At 46.5% G+C, this 12,806-nt stretch overlaps 1 protein-coding gene across 1 annotated transcript in view; it reads left to right on the plus strand.

The window, feature by feature from the left end:
- GRIA3 (glutamate receptor, ionotropic, AMPA 3) overlaps positions 1 to 8,133 on the plus strand; it is a 133,733-nt gene extending 125,600 nt beyond the window's left edge. The window contains exon 13 of the mRNA XM_009889343.1: positions 7,161 to 8,133. Coding sequence (XP_009887645.1) covers positions 7,161 to 7,421 — 261 coding nt within the window. The 3' untranslated portion in view covers positions 7,422 to 8,133. The remainder of the gene's footprint in view (positions 1 to 7,160) is intronic.
- The last annotated feature ends 4,673 nt before the right edge of the window (positions 8,134 to 12,806 follow it).

Genomic DNA, 12,806 nt, shown 5'->3' on the forward strand with positions numbered 1-12,806 from the left:
CAAAACGTCCGTGAACCACAGGCAAAAGACAACTCCCTACAGTACTGTATTATTTTCATAAGATGAAGTTTCTTTTGTAATTGGGCCCCGATGTAATGTATGTCAGGGGTGGAAAACATGTAGTGTTGCTGAAGCCTGGAGGGTTTTTGCAGGCTGCTTGTGTGTGCAGCGCTGCCCCTGACCCGCCGTCCCCACCGCCACCAGCACCACCAGTGCCCTGCTGGGCTCCCACCCCTGCTCCATCACCGGCGGCATCACCGGGCTCTCGCCGGGAGACAGCCTCGTGGCCCCCATACAGGGCTTGTCTGAATCTTGACTTAGGGGATCCCAGAGGAAGGCAGGCAGCCCTGGGGTTCGTGGGCCTGATCCTTCTCTTCGCTGGGCTTCCTTTGCCCCAGCTGGGAAAGGAAAATACCGTTTCTAAAGCAGAAGTTATAACATCGTTAATTTGAACAACAAACTGACGTGACAGTGTCTCCCGTCACAAACTTGACTGTGAAATACTATTATTCACCAGTTCAGCCTTTGTTTTTTATTTATGCATATCTTATCAAAGCTTTCTGTATTCCTACAAATATACAGACTAGTTTATATACACATGATTGAGCCTTGCTTGTCTGTGGCATCCCACAAATCCATAAACTGTGGGTAGAGTTTGGTGGATTTGGGGGCTGGCCTTGCTAAAAGAGAAATGCCCTGTGCATGCTCGTGGCATCTGACCTACTTTCTTCTGCCGAGAATGTAATAAAAACAAGAGGTTCATGTCATGATGGGATTGATTTTTCTGTCCATATAGGTAAGTAAATTGCTGGCATCACAAGTTATCTGTGGCTAAAAGCTGTGACATTGATCTATTAGACTTTGCCCTATGACCTTCAGCAAATGACATCTCTGATTTCATGTCTGCACTTGGGAAAGGGGACTAATGGTGCCCTCTGGCCTTCATGAGACCTATTTTTTCCTTCTCAGGAAAGAGCTTGGAAATCTCAGGCAGAGAGACCTTACTAAAAATATTTATCATGTCCTTATTATTAATGCAGCATCATTATGCCAGCCTCCACATGCTCCAGAGCTGGCACCGGACTGGGGGCTCCGGCCACTGTCCCTGGCTGCTGCCAGAGGCAGCTGTGGCAGGGGTGACTCGACGTCAGGCTGGCAGGGGAGCCGAAAGACATTGAATCAAAACCTTATCCGAAAGACGAGGACAGTGGTAGCCACTCCATTGCAGTTTGCCATATTGTAAGTCCAAGAAAGCAACTGCCTAAAACCAATGGATGGCAAAGTGATCCCCGAGCCGGGCGGCAGCGGTGGTACCACGGCAGTCTTCTGGCATTTTTTCACTCCTGTTTAGTAACTTGCTTTTTAATGGTTCATAAGTTACTGGATTCATTAGCTGCTGCAGAAGAGCTAATTGCACACGTGGAAGAAAAGCAATGAGTGATGATAATGAAGCTAAGGTTCACACTTAACTGCCTAAGTTCATATCAGTGAGGCGTGCATCTATATAAAGGCAGCATGTATTATTCAGATTAAATACCTGCACTGTTTTTAGTACGGACCTTTGTGTTTTGTAGAAGCAACATCTGTCTGACTTGGGGCTATACATTTCCCTTGTTAAAGAGCTATAAAGTGGTCATAGGGCTGGTGTAGCAGAGGAGTGCACTAACTCTGCTGCTTTAGGTCCTTTATGGATGTCTTCACCTACCTGTGGCGCGTGCCGTGGTCAGGATGCTCCGTCTGCTTTGCACTTGTATCACTCCCATTTGCTGCACTTCCCTCTTGGATTTACTGCATTTCAATGTATGCTGGCCTGCTCCAAAGTATATTAAAGTTTACGTAGCCTGGACCCAGGGCTGAGACCAGGCAGCTGTAACTGGCTTCTTTCTGGGTCTTATCCCTCTCCAGTATGCCCATTCCATTTCTTACATTGATATTGCCAGCATGAAACGTTCTCCTTATGGCCCAGCTCCTGGATTACTGGCAGGAGCTTATCTCTTTCTCTCCTCCCTCTTTTTTTTAATCTTTTTTATCTCTGTCTTAGTTTTGAAGACGGGTAAAAAATTTAACATCAGTATAATCTAAAATTTTAAACATACAGAGTAAAAAAGGGGGAATATATAAATTCATTTTAAAAGTAAAATTGATTTGGGTCAATTTGGCTCATGACTGGATGATCAGCAGTAATCACCTATAAGAGAACATTTTGAGCTTGACTGCTGGGAAATAATTTCCTGGTGCCTGTTATAAGAAACAGAGGTCCATTTGGTCATTTTAATAAAATATCCCAACGGGGAGGATGAGGCGAGCATTTTGAAGAAGACCTGCAGATTGCAGAGGAGGTGGCAGAGAGGGCAAAACAATCTAAAATAGGCAAAGGGCATCCCTGTAACATACTTCTATTATAGAGGAAAAATGCTGTTTCTTTCAAATAGAACAGCTCCACCGCTACTCGGTAGTGGAGGAGGTGATGCAATGTCACTTTTAGCAAAAGCATGAGACAGATGTCTGCAGAAGGGGAAAGGTAATTCGGTCAATGGGAGAAGGCTTCAGTCACAAAGATATTGTAGAGCTAAATTTAACCAGTGTCAAGGAATCGTCCAAGATGTGCCGGGCTTTGCAGTCTATCTCTAGGTGCTTTGGGATGTGCAAAAGTGAAACCAAGGCGTCTGGTCCTGCTCAGCTGGACCCGGGTTTGCAGGTGCTGAGTTTTTGTTGTTGAATGGGTTGAAGAAAGAACCGGCACTGCCAGGTAGACCTCCCTCCTTCCCGCTGCCGGTAACGCACGTGCCCAGCCCCGTCCAGCTGCGCTTCTTGATGCTATGGCACACTGCGGGCTGGTTTGATTTTTCATTTCAGTGCTGGAGCCAACTACCCATCAAAACTCAGAGAATTAGGATGCAAGACGGTGTTAAAATTGTGGACTGATTGAATTGGCACCTTCTTTTAAAATGAACGCGTTGCTGCCCAGAACAACGTCTATTTAGGTACCGGTTAGTAACGGACCAAGTGAAGTGACTCCTGAGCACGAAAGCCGCTGGCTCTGCCGATACGACCGGGAGCTGCCGGCCCCGTGCGCTGAGGTGTGTGTGGTCACACTTCTGCATAAACATCTGCAAATAAAAGGAAAAAAACGGCACTATTGACAAAGCAAAGGCCAGCTCTATTTATATCTGCAGTAAGGCTGCGATAATGAAAAGACGCTTTAATGTGTCCCAAGGCTTAGATGAAACACTGCAAATGTTGCTTTTAAGAAAAAAATGATAATAATATCCCCTTGAAATCCCGAGGAAATGTGTGTGACGGACTTCTTGAGAGCAATATCAAAGAAATGAAATGGGAGTTGCAGACCATAGGGAGTTACTGCAGTTACGGGCTTTGAATTGGTTTAAATCTTTGCTTTTAAGCTTTTTTTCTAAATATCTCTTTAAAAGTAACACTTTAATGAGAGGGAAAATGTTTTACTGCCACTGAACTCTAGCAACAGAGCAGTTCTATCAGACCTCACCTTATTTTGGAGTGTAAATCCTTTCTCCATGGTTGCTGCTGCTGTCTGGCCCCTCTCGCAGGTGTCAGACTCTGGGGGGGGGGGACACGCAGGCGCTGGCAGGGGCGACGCGAACCTCGGCAGAGGAGGCCAGATGCGTGAAAATGATCTTTCAGCACAGGCTTTGCAGCTTTATGGTTAGAAAGGAAACAAGTTTTCCTTTTCTGAAATTCCTTTAGGGATTTCTGGAGGGGGTGGGGGTTTGAGGTGGTTGCAAAAGGGGAAGTATTTACTAAAAATGCTGTCTTTCATTTCATCTCGTTGCATCTTTGACCAGCTTTAGTCAACTAGTGGTTTCATGTTGTTGAGCAGGTATAAAGTATGGCCCCTGGGGCAGAAAACGCCCTCGAGCACTTCTAAGTGGGTTTGCAGATTTCCGAGCTCCTCTGGTGGCACTGTCCCTTTCTCTGAGAAGCCTCATCATAATGGCTCATAATTTGGCCTCATTATGAATTTGGGGGAACAGCTGCAGAGAGCAGCACTAACCAGCAGGACACAGTGGCCGGAACCCGTCACCTCGCCGGTCCCCACTCCTGGGACGTGTGGGTCCTTACCCAGACTCCCCCAGCCAGGCTCCGGCCTCACCTGCCCGATGCATTTCATTTTAACCTTTCCCACTCAATATCCGTTCATTTCTAGCTTTGTCTACTTCTACTAAATCATACTACTAAGCTGCTTTGGTTAATTTGATAATAGCGAGATACTACAAAAATGCCACTTGGCCAAAGAAGAGGCAGGCAATGATCATCTAGAAACGTACTGATTTTTATTAACCACATCATCCAAAAGAGGTAAATGAAGGGAGCAAACTAACGCTTAGGCTATTTGTTAGAGTTGAAAAGAGATCTGGTTTTGAGTTGTGGAATTTGGTTTTTTGAAGCATGAATGATGATATTCACCCTTTGCCCTTGGAGCAGGGAACGTGCTTTGTTTGGACCGTTTGCAGCCCTGAGCGTGCTATTGGCACTCATCAGATAACTGTTATTATTAACAATGCACAGATGTATTGGCAATTGCTTTTAGGTAGTCAGGCCAGCTGGAAAGAGTATGAAAGAACTTATTAAAGACAGATATTCCGGTGTGAGTTAGGAGATGAAAAGAAAAAGAAATTCTGGTTTATCTGTGTAATTAAAGGCACACTCTGCAGAGGAAAACAAGCAAAAGCATATGTAGCGCATGCACAATTTTTGAAGGCTAATCGCTTCAGCTTGCAGAGAGATGCAGAGAGAAAGAGCAAAGCTGCATTTTTGCCTTCCTTTTGTCCCTTAGATGCCCATTTGCAAATATAAATGGGCAGGTGCGTTTGTATTATTTACGTTAAAAGAAGATGAAGGTTGTCAGGACAAGCACCTTGAAACTAGGACACGCCAGAAGCGCCGTTGCTGGCGCAGTCTCTGTGTTGGCCAGCCGGGCTGCTTCTGCCACCCTTCTGTGGGAGGGAGCTGCACGAGAAGAGCCGGCAGGTCGGCCGTGGGCAGTGCCCTGCGCTGCCTGCACTGCCCGTGCTGCCAGTGCTGCCTGCGCTGCCGCCTGCGCAGATGCAGGCAGCTGCCACGCAGGCTCTGCTGCCCGCAGGGCACGAGGATGGTGGCAGGCACTGAGCCGGGGACAAACATCACCACCCGGCACCTCTGGTAGCCCTGGGGTCCCCGCGGCCCCTCCGGCGGGTGCCTGGGAGCAGTGCTGTGCCCTGGGCAGCTCCCGGCAGGGAGGGAAGGAGGTGTGAAAATGCCCAGGAGCATCAAGGGAGCGGTTGGAAAAGCGGGAGAGCAGGTAATAGGTGATAAAGCAGGTAGCAGTGCGTTGTAGCCGCTGGTGCGTGGGTGTCCGACCGAGAGCCCCGGTGAGACGTCTCTGCTGGGGCAGGACCCACCGTCCCGCTCCCCGCTGGAGCTGCCCCCGTCCACACGCGCCGGCTGAGGCTGGCAGAGGCAGCCAGGCACAGCCACTCACCTCGACTCACCTCGATTCGGTGTTTGCTGTTGCAGGGGGAAGCCAGGCAAATCCCCCGATTCCTCCTTTTACCTGTGTAAGGACTATTTCAGGCCCCATTTATAGCCCCCTTCCTCCCACCGCTTCTTCACTCCTGTTGCTGGACAAACGAAGCCGTGCAGCCCATCTTTAGCCACAAAACGCTCTCCGCTGAAATCCCTCTCGCTTGTTTTCCGCACCCCGCCACCCAGCCAGCTCCCAGCGAAGCCACACGGTATTGTTGTCGCTCTGATTTCCTATTGTTGATCGGGCTGATTTTAATCGGTTTGCATTTTCAGTTGTGTTTCAACTCATCAGGAAGGATAATTAAAATAGAATCTTGCCCTCTGCGCTCCTCTCCATCCATCGTAGCGACAGTGGCTGAGCATGTTATCTGCAGAAGGGCGAAGGCAGGGCTTACTCCTCTGAAAGGTTTGGGGGGGTGGTTGTTGAGCATTACATTATTCAAAACACATTACATTGTCCTGAATGAGGAGGAAACATGTCTTGATCATCAAGCTGATGGACATTAACAGTCTTCTGCCACCAGTTTGTTAAATTTGAACTAGATTTAGCTACTGCCTGCCTCATTCCCATTCCGCAAGGAGAGCTGTGGACAGGAAACTGGCTAGGAGTAGGAGGCATAAATTCGAGATACCCACAGCTTGGGCCGAAAGCCTTATATAAATCCTTTGGATTTCCAGACTTTAGAGAAATACAGTTGGCATTACTGCCTTCTGTTGACCAAGCAGGAAAGTTTAACCGGTAGTCCAGGATACGAATGCTGAAGAGTCTGGAGGTGGGTATAAGTTCTGAGGGTGGTTTAAATGTTACTGGTGGGGAAGAGGGAGAAGGGGAAGTAACACATTTCTCACCATTTCCAGGTTTACAAAACCTGGCTGCTGAGCTAGAGGCTGTTAGGATGGGCTCGGTCTCAAAACAGGAAAAAACTTGTATACGTGACACGCAGGCAGTTAACCAGCAATTTTTTAAGCTTATTCCTAATACTTGTGTTTGCTGTCTTTTAGGACAATGTGAAACTTAATTTTTGAAAGTTTGACTGTTGATTCATAAAGAATTCTGTCATTACATCTGACTAGATGATCTCCGAAGTTTCCTTCCAACCCCTACCATTCTGTGATCCTGTGATTACTATTTATATCCCTCGCATGAGCGTCACTATTAGAAGCCACTAGAGCTGTCCTGGTCTCCTGTATCACAGATCTGCCATCGCCACCATGAAAAGCGGGCTCCTGCTTTGCTGGGAACTTGTAATAAGCAAACGTTGGTGTTTCCTAGCTGCGAGTTAGCACAAAAAATAATGCTGAGGGTTTGTGCAAAGAGGAGAGGCTTCTGTTGCGTCTGTTGGCTATGATGGATGAGCGGGGATTTAAGCCGCTCCCTCCGGATCAGCAGCAGGGGCAGGCGGATGCACCCACTGCAGAGCAGGAGATATGCTTCCCCCTCCCCAGCTGTTTTATGGTTTGGTCATTGTTCAGGGGGCAATGTGTCTCTCTCCGAGCTACCTTGACTTTTTTATTTGTTAGCCTTAATCAGGTATAGGGTGTTAATTATAAGCCCAAGGAGCTCAGTCTCATGCCCTTGCCAATGTGGCTCTTTATTTCCCTCCTTTCATCTCTCCCAGAGGTCAAAAATAGCCGTCTACGAGAAAATGTGGTCGTACATGAAGTCGGCCGAGCCCTCGGTGTTCACCAAAACGACGGCGGACGGGGTGGCGAGGGTGCGGAAGTCGAAGGGGAAGTTTGCCTTCCTGCTGGAGTCGACGATGAACGAGTACATCGAGCAGCGCAAACCCTGCGACACCATGAAAGTCGGCGGCAACCTGGATTCCAAGGGCTATGGTGTAGCAACCCCCAAAGGCTCAGCATTAAGGTGGGTGGAATAATATAACAATATCCATGTTGTTATAGTATTCCACCTACCCTGATGTATTGTGTTGTCATTTTCTTTCTTGTGGATTTTGAGGTAACTTTAAAGTTTAAAATCTTCAATATTCCATGGAGTTAAATAAGACGGTAAATTATGGTTTCGTTTATTTAATGCATCCATTTTTTTAGTGTTCTCTTCGTGTTGTCCTTTCTGATTGTTTGTTGCTGTTTTAATTTTACAGTTCAATGGCTTTTTCAATTTAAATGGTAAAAGCCGAGTTAACCTGCCATATGTGACGAATGTTAACTGCATGATGTGGTGTTCTTGTTACTTTTTTTCTCAAAGACGATTTCCCCATCCCGCACACTTCAGTTTTGAGCAAATGTTATCCTCCATGCCACCTTCCAATATTTAACCCTGTATTTGCTGTACAGACATTTTGATAGCTCCACGTTCTGTGAAATTTTAGCCAATTTGTCCTCTTGTGCTCCTTTTTTTATACGTTACGATTTCCTAAGCATTTGTGCATTTTTTCTTACAAGTTATGTTTTATCGTTTCAAGAAATGCTGTTAACCTGGCAGTATTAAAACTGAATGAGCAAGGCCTCTTGGACAAATTGAAAAACAAATGGTGGTACGACAAAGGAGAGTGCGGCAGCGGGGGAGGTGACTCCAAGGTCAGCCTCAATGTCACCACAATCGGGTACCTTAGCAAAGAGTAATCGGCAAGGCTGTTATTTTACTTCTTAAGGGAAAAATAAACAAAACAAAACAAAAAAAAAAAGAACTCGGATTAAAACAATTGGAATAATTTTGGTGGGGGAAAAAAGCCATTTGCTTGTCCAGTAGCTCTCTCAAAGAAATGGTCTTATTTGATGTCTTCAGCGGGCTTGGTCAAGCTTGGAAACCTTATTTAACTAACAGATAGAAAGCCCAGTATTGGTGGGACCTGTGCAGAGCAAATCAGTACTTGTAACTGTACGAGAAACCAGTGATCACATCTGGCCGCCGTACTAACCCCTGAGGACAAGGCTTCAGTCCTTCATGGTTTAGCTGTGATGCAGAGTGGGGTTGGAGAAGCTTTTTTCGCCAGGATCAGCGGTACCACAACAGACCTGACGGCGAGAGAGAGGGCTCCCTTCTCCTTTGCTCTTGCGGGGAGGGGTCAAGCAAACCAGTACCAGCACACATTGTTTTGCTGGCCTGAACTGGTGCAACCAGAGCCGCTGGGAGGAAGCCTGGTCTCCAGAGAAGACCCGCTTGGGCAGGTGTGTAGCTCAGGGAAGGACAAGGTGGCTGCTCATCTAATCGCAGCCTGGGATCATGAGATGAGAGTTAAGCGACCGTCATAGCAAAGACATAATGTTACGCCGAGATGGTCATCACCCGCTAATAGTAAGATAATAGCAATAACGGTAACATGTAAGGAGCTAGAGCTTGCAGCAGGTGAAGCTGAAATGAAAGAGATATTGCTTGCAACAGGGAAGTGTATTGGTGCACTAAACTAGAAATTAGTCTTAAGGATAGAGGGTTTGGTAGTTTTGCCTAGAATATTCAGTTGTCACCTTTTGTACGCCACTGGCCAGTCGTCTGCGCACACCTGTGCAGGAGCCCTGCGTCTGTGTTTGCCGTGCTTTTGAAGCAGATGTGGATTAAAATTGTGGCTCCAGTGACAGCAGTGGCAAAGCTGTCGCCGCCTTCTGCTGAGCTGAGGCTTCCCCCCAGTCTTTCAGGCAGCCCATACAGTAACAAGACCCTCCAAAGTTGCTTTAATGAGCCCGTGTATTGCAAAATTAACTAGTGTGCTTTCCTATTGCCAGCCTTATCCTGGCGATTTCTGCAGTCTTTAACCTGGTGAGAAGAAGCTGTAGCTAGAGTCGGCTGGGTACTGTTGGTCACCTTGGGTACAGGAATTACCAAGAAAATTAATTTAAAACACATTGTTATACTGAAAAGTACTGAGATTAATTTTCATAGTGACACTCTCCTACAGCTAGGAAAACCAGTTCCTTAGGGAACAGTAACTCCTAATCTCTCTTATAAAAATGCTTCAGCTTTGGTCCAAAATCAATAACAACAGTATTTTCAGTAAACCACAGTTTTGGACAATTACTGCAAATTATTGCTGCATCCTATTAATAAAAGTTGCTTACAGTTGGCTATGTAGGAAATTGCTCAGCTGCTCATCTCTGATGTTAGCAAAAGCCACTGTGTAATAATAAAGGAAGGAAAGGCTCTCGAATTCAGGTTTGTTCAGTAACTGGAGGTCCACAGTGCTCAGCAGCAGCCTGGAGATGAGCACGAGCTTTTTTTATGCTTTTTAGCTCTGCTGCTCATCCTTCATGCAACATTTTTATATAATGTTATACTTGCCAGTATATTAAATGTTTAATATTCTCCTGGGATGCAGCACCGCGTTGTTTAATGCTGCCTCCATGAAAGAAAACTCTTTGTACAGACCAGCTTCAATGAACTTCACTGCTTTGAGTTCATTGAATTAAACCCAGCCAACTAACGCTGACAGCCCTAAGGAAACTAAAAAGGATTTCTAAAATGGTCATAATTAGGGCAGGGCCATCCTTCTGTTTTCGCTCGTGCTGAAAGACCTTTCACAAAGAGCGATGCCATCCGTTAGCGAGCCCTCGGCCCTGGTCAGTGGCTGTTAAGGGAGCGGAGTCCGGTCTGCTGTGATACCGCGGATCGGTGTCCGGTGAAGAGGACGCATGTTTTGCTGTTCTAGTCTGTAAATCACAAAGCACTGTCTTTCCGCAGTTTGTCATAAAATGCTGTGATGAAGGACTGCTTGTTTGAGCTACGGACGTCGGCTCTCAAGGGCACGGCTCAGATGGCAGAAGTCCCCAGGGAGGAGAATGTGGGTCAGAGAAGACCTCCTGCAGAGGACTAAGCTAGGGGAGGCAGGGAAGGGGTTAGTTGTTGTTTCTAGAGATGTTGTAAATCAAAGGGCTTTTTTGTTACGAGGTGGCTTTTCTTTTGAGGTAGGGTTCTGCAGGCACTGAACGCTGCAGTGCCGTGACGTTGCGGCAGACGGGCAGGTGCCTTCCCGGCAGCGCACACCCCCATGGGCGGCCACTAACGCCAAGTTCAGGCTGTGCGCCGGCCCCACGGGAGCCCCACTGCCCTCTCAGGGAAGGAGAGCACCGGTACTGCCCGCCGGGCACTACGGCGCTGACAGTCTCGCTAGCCAACCTCTCCTCTTCTCCGTCCTCCCACCAGAACTCTGAGGTGCCCTCGTCATCTCATCCCATCTCTCCAGCTAATTGTTTATGTGAACACAACTTCATTTATAGAGCATTTCAGAGGATTCACTTCAAAATTATTCTTTTTTTCCCTTAAAGGAGGTGGGTAGCTGGGGAGAATCAGAGAGGATGGGGTGGTGAAGGTGCCTCAGGTGGAGATGCAGACCTTGCACCCTGTCACACAGGGCGGTGCAGGGACCATTACTCACTCGGGGCAGCTCTCTCTACCGGCTAAGCTGACAGACCACCTCTCTTAGCTTTGCCAGTAGAGACCCAGGCTTGGGAAATCGCAGCCCCGAGTTGGTAATCAGCTGCTTCCTACCTACTGCCAAGGAGTTGTGTGTAGCTGTGAGTCGTTGCAGACCTGATGGTGCCAGTTTCTTAAGCTGAATTCTTCTCTGCAATCTGATATTCTAGCTTGCACTGAAAGCCAGAGGTAAGTATGCAGCCTGTTTGCTTGTGCCAGTGCCCATCGTTGTACCGCAGACGACCCGGTCACCCAGAAAATGCCCTCCCGTGGTCATCCCCCTGCGGTTTCGCATGCGGTTCACCTGTGCTTGGAGATGAATGATTCTGAGTTGTGAGTTCACCTCTTGTTATCCGATCTTCATCGCCATTGGAAAATTAAACAATGACTTCAAGTTTCACAAGGATTTTGAGTCGTACAGCGGGAAAAAGAAAAGATAGTCAATTGACTTCCTGCAAGTTCTTTAATCTATTCCGTTACGCAGTCTGTAGTCCTGTCAGCATCCCACGCTGCTGGGGTCCCCCTGTAATTTAGGACTAAAGAGATTGTGCTCTTTTAATGAGGCCTCAGCTGACATATGTCTCATTTCCAGTGCTACCAGTACGTGCCAGTGCTGGTGTGGAGCAGCGGGTGCCAGTCTGCCCTGCACTCTCTTGGCTGTCGGTACTGCCCTGGCAAAGGGGGTTACCCCATTTTGGTGGCGATCCTTACTTAAGAAGTCCAGAGGGGAACGTGCTGCAGCCGTACATAATTTGTCTGTGATGCATGTCAATACGTGTGGGCTGACTTGGCTGGTGCAGACATTCTGGTACGTGCATCAAAATGTGTTCACTTAGCTCTCCTAAATGAGCGTGAATTTAGTTCTATCCGTTGGATTCATGGCAAAATTATACCATCTTCAAATTCTCTTATACATGTGAGCTGAGTTCTCAATCGTGAGAGAATGCAAAATAGCAGTTATAAAAAAAACATATTCCAGGAAATGTGTTACAGTGTATTATGAGTTTGGAAACTAATTATTTTGTTTATTATACAATCCTATCATCTCAGAGCTGAGTGATGGCTGAATAGGAATTTAACAAGAAATAGACAAAAGGGGATACAGACGGCGGTAGCAGGCTGAGTGACTTAAGTGAAACTAATTATTCAGTTGCATAGGAACAATTTTCTGCTAAGATAAATTTCTATAGTTCTGCTGTTGATACATTTCTTGTATTCTTATACCTTCACGGTAACATTTAATGACAACCAGCACAGAAGGAGATTCTCTGAACACAGCATCTCACCAACTTCACATGCCAAGATTCCTTGCTAATTATTTGACTTAATTTCTTTAATATATTCTTTTTTTTAGGCTGATATCTCTTTTGGAGTACGTCTGTGAAATGACATGTGATGTAATACTACCTCATTTTTCAGTTGTTTCTTTTTAATTGTGGGATTGCTTTTCCAGCATGCCAGTTGAGCTCTGCTCTCAGAGCCACGCTCTGCAGAGCATCACATTCTCAAGCCCTTCCGAGCTGTGAGTGTGGCCATTAGCAGATGGGATTTGTTCCCCGTTTCTCTGTGCTATTTTGCCTTGATACATATTCAGCACAGCCGTTAGCATTTGCGGCGTAATTTTTTTTAAGTGGCATATTTTTAGAAGAAATCTGTTATGCATTATTTTAGATGATACCTGACATCTAAAGAGCACCATTGCCAAATGTGTTGTGCTTTAAAGAGAACATTTGGGGAAATGGCTATCTTAAAAAGATGCTGCACAATTTATTTGAGCAATTTGTTTGAAATTATATTCATCAGCATGAATTTACTTGCCACCCATTCTATAGGCCTGGGTTATGAGCTGGAAAAAGAAAAAATGGCCGGTCAGAGCCAGTGATAGTAGCACAGAGCT

The sequence above is a fragment of the Charadrius vociferus genome, unplaced genomic scaffold (genome assembly GCF_000708025.1).
Source record: "Charadrius vociferus isolate BGI_N301 unplaced genomic scaffold, ASM70802v2 scaffold7, whole genome shotgun sequence".
Classification (NCBI taxonomy): Eukaryota; Metazoa; Chordata; class Aves; order Charadriiformes; family Charadriidae; genus Charadrius; species Charadrius vociferus.